General features: G+C 32.6%; 2 protein-coding genes across 7 annotated transcripts in view; both read left to right on the top strand.

The window, feature by feature from the left end:
• Nucleotides 1-5947, top strand: part of LOC139523648 (GATOR2 complex protein WDR59-like) — a 64354-nt gene extending 58407 nt beyond the window's left edge. For all 6 annotated transcript variants that reach the window (XR_011664659.1, XR_011664660.1, XM_071317816.1 and 3 more), the window contains 3 exons: nucleotides 899-1041; nucleotides 2599-2706; nucleotides 4839-5947. Coding sequence is in view for 4 of the 6 variants with exons in the window: in XM_071317816.1 (XP_071173917.1) it covers nucleotides 899-1041; nucleotides 2599-2706; nucleotides 4839-4978 (391 nt within the window). In the remaining 2 variants the exon portion in view is untranslated. The remainder of the gene's footprint in view (nucleotides 1-898; nucleotides 1042-2598; nucleotides 2707-4838) is intronic.
• A 6483-nt stretch (nucleotides 5948-12430) lies between these two features.
• LOC139523647 (uncharacterized) lies at nucleotides 12431-17616 on the top strand. Its single transcript, XM_071317812.1, has 4 exons — nucleotides 12431-12826; nucleotides 14280-14392; nucleotides 14742-16690; nucleotides 17257-17616. Exons 1-4 carry the CDS (start codon nucleotides 12431-12433, stop codon nucleotides 17532-17534), a joined length of 2736 nt encoding a protein of 911 aa, XP_071173913.1. The 3' UTR covers nucleotides 17535-17616.
• Nucleotides 17617-17874: the final 258 nt, after the last annotated feature.

Here is a 17874-nt window from a genome sequence, read left to right as displayed (position 1 = left end):
AAATAACATGTTAATATCATAAATGTTCAATTTAATATTTGCCGCTAAACGTCAAGCAGCTATTAATAGATATAGGAAAATGTGGTATGAGTGGCAATGAGACAACTCTCAATCGAGGTAACAATTTATAAAAGTAAACCATTATAGGTCAAGGTTCTGTGTCTTTTACCTTTTCTTCAATTCGTCATGCAAAGTTGTATTTGATTTATTTTTGTTCATCTCCAGTATTTCCTTTGTTCTCGTGACTGCTCTTCGGCGGATTTCGCCGTCTTTTAGAAACGACAAAGCCTCTTATTTAGCAGGTACTTTTTTTGAAATTCGCGCAACCTGATTATGACGTCAGTGAATATTCCGCGAAAATATGGCTTCATTTAAAGCGACGTCGCGAAATGTTGACGTTCTTATTAGAAACACCACGAAATTACAACGTTCTGGTTACCAACGTCGCGAAAACAACACGAAAAGTTTTGAAAACATTATTATCTGCCCCTGCTACTGTATCGTATTCCCTTAAGTTTTACCCTTGTCTGTTTGTACATCTTTAAATTGGTTTAGTTTGCTTCAACCAAATGGTTTGAAACTTATACCCAATGCTTATTCCCACAAAACACGGATCAAGTTTTCTGTGGATATTTCATAATCATCAGAGATACTTTATAAATAGGTTAGAATTATACTTGTATAGTTCACCTTTCAAGGTTAGCAATGTATTGTTCACATTTCAAAATCATTTCCTGTTTGGCATCCAAGATGGCTGGTGTTGCTTTAAGATGCTATAAAATGGGGAAATTGTTTCACAAGTGTTAGTCTTATATATAGTTTTATTGGATATTAAAGATTTTCAAATTTTATTTTAATTTTTTTTAAGTAAGCATTTATTTTGTTATCTATTTTACAGAATGTTAGATCCAGTAGATAAGAACAAGTATGATGAATACTTGAGATGTTACGCAAACATCCTTGACTGCTGGGGTTTAAAGAACCAGAGTAGAGAAGTGATGAAGTTTGTTTCAAATGCTCCACCAGAACACAGAGGAATTGGTGAGTTAATTTTTTTTTTTTTTTTAATTTTACCTTTTTCTTGCCAATAATTAAAAAATGTCTTGAATAAAGCTTAGATATAAAAATACTCTCTTTTTTGTAAGACTGTAGACACTGCCAAGAAGGTATGCATGGTGAAAGACATTACCAGTACTTTGTGTAGATACTAAAACTGTACTGGATCGAATATTTTAAAAATCCAAACTCTTCATCTCTGTAGAATGGATATTTCATGAACCTCATACAGAGAAACTGCATTGTTAAGTACATTGACAATATGTAATTATCTAAAAATTGTCAATCAAATTATAAGCATCATATCTATAATTTAGAACAACAAAGAATGAAACCAAGAATGGATATCAAAACATGTTTTTAACCTCCACGCTCCAGAAGTTGAGCTACTTTGCAATCACTTTGTTGTTCCGTCCATATATCCGTCAACAAATATTTTCATTGTATATTGTTTTACTCTGACAAACATTGAAATTGATTTCAAAATGAAAACATTTGTAATCATCTACTTAATCATTTGAAAATGTTGTACAAAAGGAACCAGTAAACAAAGATCCAGTTCCAATGTGACAGATTTCACCTTTATTTTTCAAAGTTATGCCCCTCGATGAATTGGAAAAGATCTAAGTTATTGGTGTGTAGACAATAATAGGTGGAGGGTTTGGCCAAATAATTCAAAATTTTGAAATGTTTAGGACGACCAAATAAGTACTTTGAAGTAATAAGCAAAGTTTCTGTCCATCAGACTGTCTTTTCTGAATTATATGCAGACAGGTGACACATATCTCTGTATCATCAGTTTTTTAACTCACCTAAAGTGAGCTTTTCTCATCACTTGGTGTTCGTCGTCTGTCGTTGTCTGTTAACTTTTACAAAAATCTTCTCCTCTAAAACTATTTTGCCAAATTTAACCAAACTTGGCCATTATCATCATTGGGGTATCTAGTTCCAAAAATGTGTCTGATGACCCAGCCAACCAAGATGGCCGCCATGGCTAAAAAAAGAACATAGGGGTAACATGTAGATTTTGGCTTATTTCTCTGAAACCAAAGCATTTAGACCAAATCTGACATGGGGGTAATATAGTCCAGATCTATATGCCCTGAAATTTTCAGATGAATTGGACAACTGCCCCTGCATTGGTAATTTTAAGGAAATTTTGCCGTCTTTGGTTATTATCTTTATCTTTAATATTATTATAGATAGAAATAAACTAAAACAGCAATAATGTTCAGAAAAGTAAGATCTACAAATAAGTAAACATGAGCAAAATGGTCAATCAACCCCTTAAGGAGTTATTGCCTTTTATAGTCAATTTTAACAATTTTCATAAATTTTGTAAATTTTGGTAAATTTTAACAAAATGTTTTTCTCTCTAACTACAGGGCAAAGTGCAGATCATCCCCAAAACACAATTTTGTCATGAATTTATCTATGTCCTTATGTGTTTAATATGCACATAGACCAAGGTGAGCGACACAGGCTCTTTAGAGCCTCTAGTTGGGTTTTTTTCACTCCTGTTTTATTTCTTATTTATTTCAGAATTCAGTGTATATTGCTACAAATGTAGCCAGCCAGTCCGTGGATCACAATGTTTATCATGTAAATACCCAGCATTCAATTGTGCAATTTGTCATTTAGGAGTCAAAGGTCAGTATATTTTAATGGTGATAGAAATTTGCTTTTTATAATTTTAACCAAGCTTAGATATAGGCAATGCTAGTGGATAAAACTTGACATAATAACCAACACTATTGTCATCTTAATTCAAATATAAGATTTGATTAAATGCATTTCAAATTTCTTTTTATGCACCAGTGACCACTTACAATAGTAGAGTGGCATTATGTTTTCTGGTTTGTGCATCCTTTCGTTCGTCTGTCTGTTTTTTCATCCATCTGTCCCCCTCCAGGTTAAAGTTTTTGGTTGAGGTAGTTTTTAATCAATCAACTTGAAACTTAGTACACATGTTCCCTATGATATGATCTTTCTAATTGTAATGACAAAATAAGAGATTTGACCTGTCATCAGTTCAATGAACATAGAAAATGATAGTGTGAGTGAGGCATCCGTGTACTATGGACACATTCTTGTTATTAATTATTTTTTTCCCCTTTCCAGTTCTTCCTCATCAAAATACTGAATTTGGTGTTATGAGCACAAACATTGTACTCTGATCACTGAGTAAATTATTATGACACAGGCCCTGGTGAGCTAGCACATACTGAGTAAATTATTATGACACAGGCCCTTGTGAGCTAGCACATTTAAAATCCAACTCAGCCTTACGTCTAAGTCTTACCAATTAGGGTATAATCATATCTCTTTAAAATGTTTATTGTTCTGAATATGCATGTAGTATTTGCTGATTGAATTGAAGCAGCCATTTATTCATTTATCAGAAAATGCCTCTTAGCATGTTAAATTGAGTGATACTAAGAAGTAACAAGAAACCATGTGAGATTTAAGTCGACAGATTTCATCAAAATTATAAAAATTCTTGTACATGTAGTTGCCTTCCATACACCTTATCGCTAATCCCGGCTGACCCGGCCGCTTGAACTTTTGACACACACAACAATCACTTTTCCATTGTGGCGTCAGATATTTTGCTTTATGACGTCAAAATTTAACAGGAACCTGTGTGAATTCCAGTAATGGCGGACAAATAGCGATAAGGTGTAGAGTCTCTTTGTTATATTTACCGAAGGGTGTGCATGAATATACAGTCAGAGATACTATATAACACACATTTATTTGGTCAGACCAATTTGACTGTTAAATTGTAAAAACTATTAAAAATAAAATTACTTTTGAATAGCCCAGTTAATATATGTCTTCCCTTGTTTGCCGGTGTTTACTATAATGTGTCCGGACCAAAACATTTTTTAAAATTTCATCTCAGTCATTGTAGCAATAAAATTACTGAAGATGTATATTACCGCTAATGTTCAAAATTAATTTCAGTTTAATTGCTTAAGTTATTGGGATTTTATTAGGTTTCTAAACATTAACTTTATGGATACATCTTAACCTTTTCAAATTTTAACACAAAAACATTCTCTATGACATTCAGGTTAAACTTGATATTTGCAAATATGACACATAATGTTCAAAACATTTATAAATTGTCAATTTAAGTTATAATACCTGTTAACTGATTTAAAAAAATAATATTTGGCATAAATGTCAGAAACTATAAATAAAAAAAATAATGTTGATTTTGTCATATTTGACTTTTACTGGTCAAGATTATTGCCCCTGTTATTTAAAATTTCTGGAGTGATGAACCCTTCTTTGAATTATAGCTATTGTCTGGGGTCTAATTGAGCACTAGTCTTAAATTTGGTTATTATCTGCAAACGATTAATTGATTGTTGCTTGCTGAACGTCCAGTAGCAAATATTTCATGCATGTTCATGACAATTCTGAAAATGAAGATTTGTTCACAGAAGTTTATAAACAAAAAATCTATGAATTTACTTGAAGAATAAGTTTATAAGCTTGAAGTGTGTATATTTTGGAGGCCTCAGTTGCTGAGAGGTCTTAGGTATTTCAACTTCTGTACCACAAGCCTGAGTTTTGATATCCAACCCCTTCCACTTGGCAGATTTGTTTGTCTCCAATCTAAATAGACTAGATTTACAAGTTTTCCTGCAGAAGGTCCTCCACCAATAAAAACTAGCCACCATGAAATAATCAAAGGTCTGAAAGTGGTGCTGAGACTAAAAAAAATCAATTGATCATGTATATTTTGTAACAATTTAATATTTTTGTTGTAGGTTTATCAAACTTTTGTCTTGCATGTGGACATGGTGGCCATACTGCCCACTTAACAGAGTGGTTTAAAAGAGAAAATGAATGTCCGACAGGATGTGGATGTCAGTGTTTGAAAGCCAAAATACATATAAGCCTACAGTAGAAAAGAATCACTTGTAAATAACTTACCCTTGGAATTTGCCATTCTGAGAATGGATGTGACAGAAGTTATATGTTAAGGTTCACCTTGACCTTGAGGATTTGCGGAAAAGTTATATGTGTCAGAGACTTTTATTTTGAGGTTTGAGTATTGAACAGAAGTAAAATTACCAATAAGTTCACAGTATTATATAATGTCTCTGTACGGAAGATATATTTATTATGTAATCGTTTGAAGATAGATTGGGATGTTGTGTGGTCTTACATGTTAACAGAGTGCAAGTATTGTGAGTCATTGAAAGTGTTTGTAAAGCAGTTAATTCTTGTTTAATTGATTAACTTTTGACACAATCATATTTCAGATGAGTCCTACCATAGGTAATACTCATCAGTATCAGAGAAGAACAATATTCCCTAGCCTATGTTGATGATATAAATACAAGGTTTAAAATTGATAGATGTTTATGTTAATGGTTCCTGAGTTGACAAATGTTATGTTATATCCTGAGTTAATGGTATGAATGTGAGTTTGTAAGTTGATAGATGTTATGTTGACATGTTAGAATTGACACTGGAAATGTGAAGTTTAAAGTTGACAGATTTATTTTGGTACGTCTTGAGTATATGGTATAATTGAGAGGTTTAAAGTTGACAGATGTTATGTTATATCCTAAGTTGATGGTATGAATGTGAATTCAAAGTTGATAGATGTTATGTTTGATACCAATTTGATGGTATGAATATAAGGTTTCAAGTTGACAGAGGTTATGATTTTATGTCCTGAGTTGACAGTATAAATGTGATGTTGAAAATATGATGTTTAAATTTGAGATTTCAAGTTTACAGATGTTATGTTAATATATCATGGGTAGATGTTATGAATGTGAGGCTGACAGAAGGATACCTAAAGATTTTATGTAATATTATACCATTGTCTTTCAAAGTTGTTTGTTGTAATAAATGATATTTGTTATTAATGCTTTTAATATTTCATAGTTTTAAATCAAATTGTAAGGATCCACCAGATTCAGTCTCTTTATTTGTTTTAATTTCTATAAAATAGATATAGTATTTTCCTGATTAGTTCAATATAGAAATAGCCTTACTGGAAGAATTAGAAACTACATCTGGAAAACAGTTGTTTAAAATTTCTCAAAGAACCAACACAAATATAGAATACTAGCTTTATAGATAAAAGTCATCTGGGGTATATTTTGATGGTAACAGTCAAGCATCACTATATAAAAGACATAGGGAACAGCATGGATTCATTTATTTTTGTCCTGGTTTTTGGAAAGATTAGAACTTGTGTCTTTACTTAGGCACCGGCCTCCCTAACAACAGGACAGGTTAGCTACTGTTACTAAATGTATTCACACTGAAATATAGTTCCCTATGGTTCTGATGTATGTGCACATAATACACATATAAACTGAAAAAAACCGGTATATTATTGGAGCAGTTCATTCAAGAATGTATGTCATTAAGGTGTGTTGATGTGCATGCTTTTAAAAAAAACATTTTAATTAGGTAACTGGGTATTGATTCAACTAGTATGATTGACAACTGTCATTATCACTAAACAATCAGAGACAAGGTGGACCTTTAATTACAATGCCCCACCTCCTAAACTGCCAATCAAATTGACCACATTACCTATCAACCTCAGTCTTACATAATTATACAGTCCACTCAATATAATTCTTAATACACAAGTATTTGACCTCATAATTGAATACACAAATGTGTATATTAGATGTTAGATATTTATAAGGATGATAGATTTATTTATTGCCAATTACTTTTGATCTACATTACATAAAGTGATTCTGTAAATTATATCTGAAAGATAAATGATTAATGGATTAACAAGATCTTAAAAAAAAAATGAAATATGAATATAAACATGAATAGATAAAAGGTATTCAAGTAAGGCCTATAAATTACATGATAAATTCCCATTAATCATCTGTAATTAATCAACAATTAAATTAGTACACTTTTTTTTTATCAGGAATTGGCTTAAAACAGTTTAAAAAATTTAAAACTTTTAATTATAACAAACCATTGTTTATTAGTTTATTTCCCATCAATCATTATGTCTATTTTTGTCATTTGAATTTTTATTAGAAGTGAATATATATTTTTGCAATCAAGAAAGAATCCACATTTCAATAAGATAAGTTTTTTAATTGGTTTACATTGAAAAAGTACATTTTCAATGCCCTGTGTTGAAAAATACTTTAAAAATTGATCAAAAGGCACTCTAAAACTATTAATCTTCAATGCCATATAACCTCTGTTTCAACTTACAAAATGCCCCAAAACATTATTTTTCAATTTTTTTGTTGACACTTAAAAGTTTTAAGCTGTTGGTCCAGATTTATGCCTTACAAGGATAGTTGGTAACATTTACTTGAAGAATTTTTGCTTTTTTTTGTTTTTTTGAAATATGTTCAGAACCGGCAACATAATTTCGATAAGATATAAACTGCAATTTAAATAAAATTGTGCAAATTAAGAGACCCATATTATTTAATTTGAGCTCATTTAATCCTCATACTGGAAAAGCAAGTTTCCTTCTAAAGACCTGCTGTAAATGCAATTTTCAGCAATAGTGCTTTATAAATGTTAATTTTTCCCCACCATACCTTAATATGAAATAATTCAAACTACTCTTCTAATCTTTCCATGAGTGATTTCCATCACTTTGATTATTGGATTGAGTGAGTCTTGAAATTTGAAAAAAAAATGCAGAACAGGAGTTTTGAGTAAAAAAAAGGCAGGATGACAATTTATGTAAAAAACAGTCAGGATAAACTAAGAAAAAAATGCAGTACCGAAAAGAGTAAAAAATAAAAAGGCTGGACAGAGATTACAACTAAAAAAAATGCAGGATAAAATTTTTCATCCAAGTCCCCCCCCCCTCCCCCACCCATAAAAATCAAATGGTAGCTCCCTTACTAGTGATTAAACAGGGACCATATCAAATCAATATGTGGTTTATACGACAATAAGATGACAAATATCACCAAAGGACACCTATAAGTCGACATATACCGGTAGTTTTAAACAATAGGCATGTTATTTAAGTTGTTTTAAATTAAGCAAAAATGATCAAAGCTCTGACATCAACATCCAGTTCTCATAATAAGAGACCACCACTGAAGAGGTGCACATCTTCAAACAGTCACAATGATAAATACATTTTGTAGTTTGTTAATTGGTTTCTTTGAATTCAACCTATAACCTTTTATTGTCCGAGGAATGAAAAATCATAAAGAATATGCATTGATACATGTACACATATGGTTTAAGTAAACATTACAAAAACATGTATTGTTTAAACTGTCAAATTAGTTAAACAACTTGTCAGTCAGTAGTCAAAATTATCCCTAAGAGGATGACTTTAGCTTGTTCAGTTACTTTGTACTTTTGCATGTACTTAATTTCACAAATTAGGTAGTACAGATGAATTTGCATGTATTTTGATATTACTGTAACAAATCATTAAACTACATTTTTATGCCCCCGCGACGTCACAATGTCAGAATTAAAGTTATTTATTATTTCGGGATGCTGGCTTCCGAACTGCTGCTTATATAGTCCTATAATATATGCCTTTGCATTATATATTCCGTATTTAACATTTTCATGCTGATATTTTCATTTTTTGTGACAAAAATGTCGGTTATTGATTTTGGGATGTACGGCGGTTGAACCAAAGCTTTTAAAATTTTAATATGTTGTTACTGACAACAAAATGAAGGTCAAGTTCCCGAGGTCATATGTTATAGGACTACTGCTTATATAGTAATTGTTCTTTAAGGCAAGCAGGGGTTTACTATACAAATCCTTGTTTATTCCAACTTATGGTCAACGTCGCGATTGATTCGAGCTGCAAAGGTCAATGTCGTGAACTTAGAACGTTCTCTAAACAGACCCAAACACATTCAGGACAACTGCATATACATTAAAAACAAACCGTGATTTCTTTCAGATATAAAATTTTACCTCGAGATGTTTTTCTTTATTTGCGCCGGTTTTATTTTGTACATGATATTTAGAATATTCAAATAAAAAAAACAATTGATTTATTGATGTAAAATTCAAATAATGGTTTGTTACAGAGACATGATACATGACATCAAAATGACAAATATTTACAAACATACAAACATTCGTATTATATTCAAATTAGATACTAGTATATACTTTGAAAAAAAATTATGCAAAATCGAAAAATAAAAGTACAATATTGCGGTATTAAATACCATTCTTATCATATATACATTACAAATATAAATGTAATAAAAATAATTACGGGTTTGTATTACATTATTCTAGTTTTTTTCTTGTTAGTTGGGTTATTTCTTAGTTCATATAATTCATTACTCCCTTAACAATAACTTTAGTTATAAATGCCTTACATGCAGCCTTAAGATAATGTTGTGAAGAAGGTGTGGAACGCTTGAAAAAAATGAACTAGTTGAAACAAGAATAAGAAAGAAATATACTTCTGAATTGTATTCGCCTCGAGTGCGGGAGGACGTGGGTTTGAAACCCGTCCTTGTCAAATCAAAGTCTTAAATTGATATTTGCTGCTTTTCCGCTAAGCAAGCGACATTAATATAAGGAGTAAGACCAAAGACTTGTCGGCTCGGAGTCCAAATAATGTGTCCGGGAAGCAGTGCCGGATCAGGAGGGTAGGTTCGGGGAGTTGGAACCCAAACTTTTTATTTTTGGGTTGGGAATCACCCCTTTTTATCTTGGGTTGCCCCCGTTTTGAAAATGGCTGAATCCGCCCTGGGGTAGGATGACATTTCTTCATGTGGACTGTTATCTTGTGATCAAGAAAGTTGCATTGTAATAGGTCTAGTACAAAGCTATGTTCTTATTCATATCTCACTAACATGTTCTTGTCCAAGTTTTGCACCAGATTCAAACCCACTGTTTTCATTGGATAAAGAGCACACATAAGATTCCTAGAAGGTCCCCGCGCACTTGTGACGCTAATAAATGCGTCGTAAGAGATGAACAGATAAATTTAGTTTTTGTACACGTACTTGTCTTTATATAAAAAATAAATAAAACATTTTATATTTCATAGCATATAACTTCCGACATGCTTTTATCAAATAATTTTTGTAATTCTACTTTAGGGTCATACATTTTTACATCCATTTAATCTAATTTCATCGGAAATCTGTCTTGTAGCATAAATAATAGTTACTATTTTGTACTTCACAATCTCGAATAAATACCCCCTCTCCAAAACCGAAAAATAATTGAACAAAAAATGAAAATAAAAAGGATTAAGATTTGTTATATAGATAGCTGATAAATGATTACGTATAAGGAGGCGTCTTTAAGTAACAATTTCGTTTCCCCTATGTTAAGGCAGTATTTGAGTGGTTTTTTTTTGTAGGATTGTCCGAAAAAAAATCATTCAAATCATTCCATGATACCTAGGATTAAATTTGAAATATCGTTTTATTAGATAAAATATTTCAGTTGAGTAGTTCAGTCGTCTGAAAGTGCCACATGGATTTAATGATAGAATTCATAAATTGATTTTTACGCTCCATATACTACACCTTTACCAACTGTTCATTCTTCTCATAGTTTTGTGTGTAGTGTTTTAATATGTACTAATGTTGGTCTTTTTGTGTTTTTAGTTTTTTTGCTGTGTCATTGTCAGTTTATTTCGATTTACAAGAGTTTGAAGATCGCTTTGGAATCTTTCGCCTCTCTTTCATTCTTCAAAGTAAAGTGTGGTTTTACCTCCACTAGCAATATGTTAACTTAGGTAACATTATGATATTAAAAACTACACCATTTCTGTTTTTACACTGAAAAGTTTACAGTTCTAGGTCAAGAGTTATTTATTCAGCAACACTCTTTGTATCTATCCTGACGTTTTTATTTTCAAGATCCTAGTGGATACTTTTGTAAAGCAATGAACTAAAGATTTCAAACTCATTCGGAAAATGTTACAAAGTTTGTTTATTCGTTTTTTATGTGCTTACATAACACGGAACTATAAAGATAAATTTATATATCCATATATACAAAAATCATAATAAAACCTCAAAGATGGGCCATTTTTTTACGTGGTTAGGTCTCACGATTATAGCTATATATGACCTTGAAGCTTGTTTTACCGCGTATTACAGGAAATAAAGACATGTCAAACACAACTCCTCTTCAAAAGAACATTCAATAAAATGTTTGTTAAATTATTTTAACGAGTGTTGATTTTAATAGTTTTTGACAATTTTCCGAATTAAGATGAATGACAAATTCGTCTATTTCCACTCACATGATCAGAGTCGGACATGGCATACATTTAGCACCTTTTATATCTGATATTATTTAATTTTATACACAACAAACAGTTAGCTACTGGATTTTTTTGTCAAAAAGGTCAGTATTTGTAGTTTTAAATTGCTTTTATTTTTTTTTCTAAATTTGATTGTTTGCAAAACATGAAACATGCAGATAAAAGTAAATATATTTCGAAGATAAAACTTATAAATATATTCGCAGTCAAAATGATTCAAAGCATGTTGAGCGTTATCTTATTGTGCTTATTTTTGCTTCAATGCATCTCTTCATTAAAAAGCTTATAACTATAAACAAATGTATACTTTAACATATCATATACCGTCATTCCAAATACAAAAAACGTCAAAGTAACTCGTATAGCTGTAGCAAAGGTGAATTTCTCTGAAAGTCACAAAATGGAAGAAGATATTTCAAAGTCATAATTCGAGGTCAAGTCATCTTTCACAAGAATGAAATCGGTACATCTATGTTTTTTTTCTGATTTCTCGTTGAATACGTTTAGGAGGAAGTGCCAAATTATTTCATACTAGCTGCCTTTAAAAAATCTTTCAATCTTTACTACAATCAGAAGTCTACTTCTGCTACAATTAATAGAGTCCTATTCTATTATATTCTCGTATACAATGTTTGGTTTTTGTTTTTGTTTAATGCATAATTTTATAAAACGAATTGTAAATGCCTTTACATCTAAAAAAAAACAACAAAGAAAACCCCCAAAAAGCAGAGTAATTTTGAAAGATTTCAGTTGATTGAGAATGTTAATCCAAACACTGAACAAGGAGAGAATTCTTTACCTTTTATCTGTCATGCAGTTACAGCACATTGGTTCAATTTGTTTATGGTTGTCTTTTGACCAAAATTTTACAGTGTCATGTAAAAATTTACAATATTGTACCGAAATTTCGTTAGCAGCAATGTATGCATACCATTTTAACTATATATATACATGTTGGGGGAAGGGGGTGAATCTTATTAGTTTAATTATTTAGACTCTGTAATAATCAGATTTCACAATAGCAGTCTCCAACTTTAGGAGTTGTGTGTGATTAATTTTTAGAGAAAATTGACAATGCTTAATGAACAACATAATATATCTTCACTGTTGCAGATGATAATCAGAATTGTTTTAGCGCTGTCCCTGGTGATTAGCGCCAATGCCATGATTCAAGAGATTTCGGTTCCACCTAATCTACTAGAGTGTTTTCAACATTACGCTTCTAAAACAAGTGCCGCAAAGACAGTAGGCCAATCAATTCATTGGATGTGTACACATTTATTTGTGTGGCGAGAGTCAGGAGTTAAAGGATGGTTAATGTTTAACATGACCCACGAGGCCAGAATTTGGTACCATTCGTTGTTACCTGTTATCAATAAAGGTTTTACTGTAAAGAAAAGGAGTACCCGGATGTCTCGGGGATATCGGATAAGAAAGGAGATTCGTATGATGACCAACAGGGAGAGAGATGACTTCTTTCGAGCAATTCAATTACTAAAAGCTGACACAGTAAGTAGATTCAAATTGAGAATGAAAATGGGGAATGTATCAAAGAGACAACAACCTCGACCAAACAGTTAAAAAAAATAGCAAAAGGCCACCAATCACGGGGTCTTAAATACAGCAAAAAAATCCCGCACCGGCAGTCGGACTTACGCTGGCCCCTTAACAAAAATGTGTAGTAGTTCAGTGAAAATAGACGTCATAATAAACTCAAAATCATATAAATGAATTAATAAAAAAGTGTTTGTTTTGGATTTACTCATTACATTGATAACCGAAACAACATACGTTTTCTTATCATCTCTCAATTCTAACTTTACGCTAAAAAAAGTGTTGAATTATTAGAATCACTAAGGTTCTTCTAACTCAGACATATAACCTTGGATTTGGGGTCTTCACGGCTCTCCAGCTTCGTATTTTAGTTTCGGAGTTTAGTGTGACGTCCATTTTCGCTAAACTTTTTGTTTGAAGTCCCCCTCCGGGTGTGGAATTGTCTTTCTGTGTTGAAGAGTCTTTGGTGGCCTTTTACTGTTTTTTCCTCTTTTGCAAGGTTGACACATTCTCCGTTTCTTTTCTCAATTTGTTTGTTTGGTGACAGCTTTTTTTTATTTGAGCGCCACTAGATATGAAGTAAGTAGACAAAATGCGCGACCGGCATACCAAACTACAAGCTTGGGTATTTTTGATACCTTTTTTTCTATGGAATAACCATCAAGTTACATAAAGTCAATGTCGGACTAATTATACTAAAGAAAGTTTATGTATTATATTTCGTTTGAAATATTCATCAAAATATTACAAATTTTAAAGCACACGAACAAATAAATTGTTATTAGAAACGAAAACCATGAGACCGCGAACCAAAAGAATGAAACAATGACAAAACGAGAACAGAACATGCGTTATCAACACCTGGACCAAAATATGCTGTATTGCAACGCGTTTACCATCAGTTTTTAGATAAAAAAAATAGCTAGCATTACATTTGAAAACATTTGAAATGTAATGCTAGCTAAATTTTTTATCTAAAAACTGATGGTGGAGATTTAAAAAAAAAGCTATTGGTAAATTTTGATAAAATAAAAATTCTTAATCAGTTCAGATATGAAATGCATGGATTTCATTGATATAACTATAATACTTTGAATAAATTAAAATGATTATATGCCTTTTTTCCCAAACAACCTTTTACTTGTTTTGCCGCGGAAAAAAATAAATAACGGATATAAGATTTTCTTAATCTATATTTTTTTTACTTCTTTTTAAAGAAAATCGAAAATATTTTGAATTTCAATCTAGGGAAAGACATTGGGTTCATAAATCCAGACACTCTAAGTAGATTAGAGGAACACAGTTAAGCTTGTCATGCAGAATGTCAGACTGATATCGTACTCAGTAGTAATCCAAAGAATGAATAGGGCATATTGTATTTAGATTGTTGTAACTTTTCTTCTTTCAGAGTGTTCAACCAAACAAATATAGTGCACTAGCAGCATTACACGAGGGACTTGCTGTTGACTCAGCTCATGGTGGTCCAAATTTCCTCGGATGGCATCGGTATTTTCTGCTTATGTAAGTGTGTACCTTTACATTATTAAGGTGTAATTTGGATATCAAAAGACTAACTTACATGCAAAAAAAATCGAGCTTAAGTTATCATTGTATCTCACCTCATATACACTTCTGGAGGTATCATTGGTTAAAAAGCAAACTTGTGGCAACATTATATATTTGATATTAGGACAGTGGGCGTGTTTTATATGTATATAAAAAAAAAAAAAAATAGTATAAAAAAGTTTAAAGGAGGAACCAATGTAAATTATACTTTGCAACTGATTGTGAGCGGTCGTTTTTTATGTGGATAAATACAGCTATCTATCTTATTTATTCATTTGTTTTCAATCTTTTTTTCTACTGACAGGTTTGAGAATGCTTTAAGAGAGAAAGTTCCCGATGTGTCAATACCGTATTGGGATTCCTCCCTTGACGAACCAATGGCGAACCCAAGACAGTCATGCTTATGGAGTGAACACTTTTTTGGTAATGGCGATGGTATTGTGACTGTCGGTCCATTTGCGGACTGGAATACTGCAGTTGGACCGTTAATTAGAAATATGGGGCACTTCGGTGAACTTTTCAGTAAAACAAATATTGCAAACATTATGAGTAGAACATATGTTGCAGAAATTACAGAACCACTTGGATTACCAGAATATAACATTGAAGTACAGCATGGAGAAGTCCATAATTGGGTAGACGGACAGTTAGGCGAGTTAAGTACAGCAGCCCATGATCCGGTGTTCTACCTTCATCATGCTTTTGTTGACTACTTGTGGGAACAATTTAGAAGACAACAACGAATGCGCGGCATTAACCCAGATCTCGATTATCCTTCCATTGTAAATCATACATTACATGCAGCAAGTGCACCTCTCGGGTTTGGTAATCTTCAAAATATTGACAGTTATAGTGATTATTTAATTAGTGGTATGTATGAATACATGCCATCCCCGACATGTACATTTGAAAACCCATCTTGTGGTTCTCCGTTCCTCAAATGTGCTGCAAATTTTACAAGCTCATATTGTGTATCTGTAGACCGATCCGATCTTGGAATGAGTTCCTCCAATATTCGACAGCAGCAAACAATGATGCAAAACAGACGTAATACTCAGCAGCGAAGGTGGAAACGACAAACACCAGTATTCTCCAAAAATCCATGGGAGTCAATACACAATGCGAATAATTTTAACTCAGGTGCAATGTTCCAAAGAAGTTTTAAGAGTTCAGTAAATATGATGGGACAGTCCAGTCCAGGAACAATGCAGCAAATGATGCAACAACAACCTCAGTCACCCTCATCTATTTTATCAGCATCTGGTCGACAAATGATGAACCCAATGAGAACCCAACAAAACCAAGTCGGTGCGGTACAACAGAATATCAAGAACTTTGTAACGTCTAATAGACGGATGATCGAACAGTCAATGGCTCCAAATCCTCTAAGAGGATTCAGTAGAATGCAACAGGAAACGACATGTCCGGCTATTCCTGTCAATCAACGTTACCAAAACTCATTTAATATCAACGGCCTAAGCGACATGAGCCAATGGGTATATTTACCGGTAAAGATCATATACAAACGTCCACCAAACTACAATTATAATTCTTATCCAATCATCAATGGCGCTTTATCTATTACAAACGATATATACTCTTCAATGGGTTACACCAATCTTCACCAAAGACTGAAAACAATTCAACTGGCAACGTACTCCAGTTGTAAATCTTCAACTTCCGGTGCTGGTATGGTTTATGTACAGTCAAATGGATTGAATTATCTTGGGACTTATAAAGAATTTGCAATTGTTGATAATCGAATGGCTTTGTCTCTTTCAACAACATTCATTGCTGTCAAAAGTCCAGAGTTAGGTGTTACTGATGTATTGTTGTCTGCTTTTGATTCTTGCGGAAGAATATGTACTCCGTACTGCCGTAATCCGACATCACCAACTGGTGAGTCTCATCCATGCTCTGGAGCAGTACGGGTTTCCTCAAATTATCCGAAGTTATATAGTAAAAACTATGGTGACGCTGTACTAACAACATGGAATATGGCGACTGGAAATTGTCCAAAATTAGTAGAAGATCAAGTTTTTGTTTCATTCTACTGTGATTATGGTCAAGAATGGCCATTGCCGGGTAATATGCCAATACAAGCACCCCCTATGCAAATGCAACCACAACCTCAACCCAACAATCGAGGATTTATGCATTTCTTACCTACTGTTCCACCAAATACAGTTGGAGGTATGGTTCCCATGGTTCCAACTCATGAAGCAACCGCCGTTATCATTGCTAGTAATGTTGGTAAGTTTTTATTGAACGGAAGTTATCAAATTTATTAATTGATCATTTATTTGAAAATAAAAAGACCCGAATGTTTTGTGTAAAATACTAAATGATGATAGCAGCATCAATAACAGTACTTCAAATAACAATAAAAATAATTGTAATGAAGAAAAATGATTAAGACAAATTATTCTACTCCAATCTTTATAGTAGTATGTTTCTGCACGATTTGTTGTTTTAGTGCTCACAATTGAAGGGCAACGTATTCATACGTCAGTGTACTTCCTTAATCCGAAATAAGCAATACAGATTAACGTAGAAAATCTGAAGACATGCGAAGTATAACTAGTATATAACAAGGTAACTTAGTTATATACTTAGCTATAAAAACAATTTGAATACCTTGCATTTTTCTGCAAAGAGTTATGGCATAATGAAAACACTTAAAGGAAATAACTCTCACATTATAGATTTAAGATTTAAAAGGATTATGTTACCAAAAGTGATAATTTATGGTGGTGTATCATTGATTTTTAGCGAAACTTAAATATATATATATTGCAATCTTCTTTGATTAATTTTAGCGTGTGATGTTGGATATGGATGTATCATTGGTGTACCTTGCAAACCTTGCCAACATGGGATTGCCATCAAGTGTCATGGAACATGTTCTTTGTACGCACAATGCGGCATGGGAACGTTCTCTTTCAAACGTTGTGTTGACGGTGGGAAGTTTGATGCTGCTACGAGCACGTGCGTTACAGGAACATGCGCAGAAGACGAAATGCCCCCGAATTATACAGGATATAGAATGAGTGGAGCTAAAACTGTCACCAAACGTACTGAAGTGGGTGGAGATTAATGTTGGTTTTAATATTTTTACTTAGGTTGTTGGTCATTTTCATAGTTTTTGAGTTTTATTGTAAAATATATCGTTTTCATTTATTTAGTGTTTGTACTCTCTGTGACATACCAGTTGGTAAAGTGAGACGTAGGTAAATTGTTTTCTTACTCCGTTGTTGCTTTATTTATCTCAGTGATATTTGCTCGGGAAATCTTACTCTTGAGTGCAATAATTTCCCGCATGCACTTATTCTTGTGGTGAATTCTATATTTCTCAGTAATGCCTATGTTAGAGGGTCTGGATTGATGTCCATCATTTTTTAAAGTTGTTTAAGGCCATTTTCTCTATTCCTTATATT

Source organism: Mytilus edulis, chromosome 5 (assembly GCF_963676685.1).
Source record: "Mytilus edulis chromosome 5, xbMytEdul2.2, whole genome shotgun sequence".
In the NCBI taxonomy this organism is placed as follows: Eukaryota; Metazoa; Mollusca; class Bivalvia; order Mytilida; family Mytilidae; genus Mytilus; species Mytilus edulis.
The sequence above is the reverse complement of the archived record's forward strand: the minus strand, read 5'-3'. Positions and strand labels throughout refer to the sequence as shown.

Excerpts from the sequence above, each read along its gene's own strand:
- LOC139523647 (XM_071317812.1), top strand. The coding sequence starts at position 12,431 with ATGATAATCAGAATTGTTTTAGCGCTGTCCCTGGTGATTAGCGCCAAT. Across the intron at positions 12,827-14,279 it reads AATTACTAAAAGCTGACACA|AGTGTTCAACCAAACAAATA; the intron begins GTAAGTAGATTC and ends TTCTTCTTTCAG. Across the intron at positions 14,393-14,741 it reads CATCGGTATTTTCTGCTTAT|GTTTGAGAATGCTTTAAGAG; the intron begins GTAAGTGTGTAC and ends TTCTACTGACAG.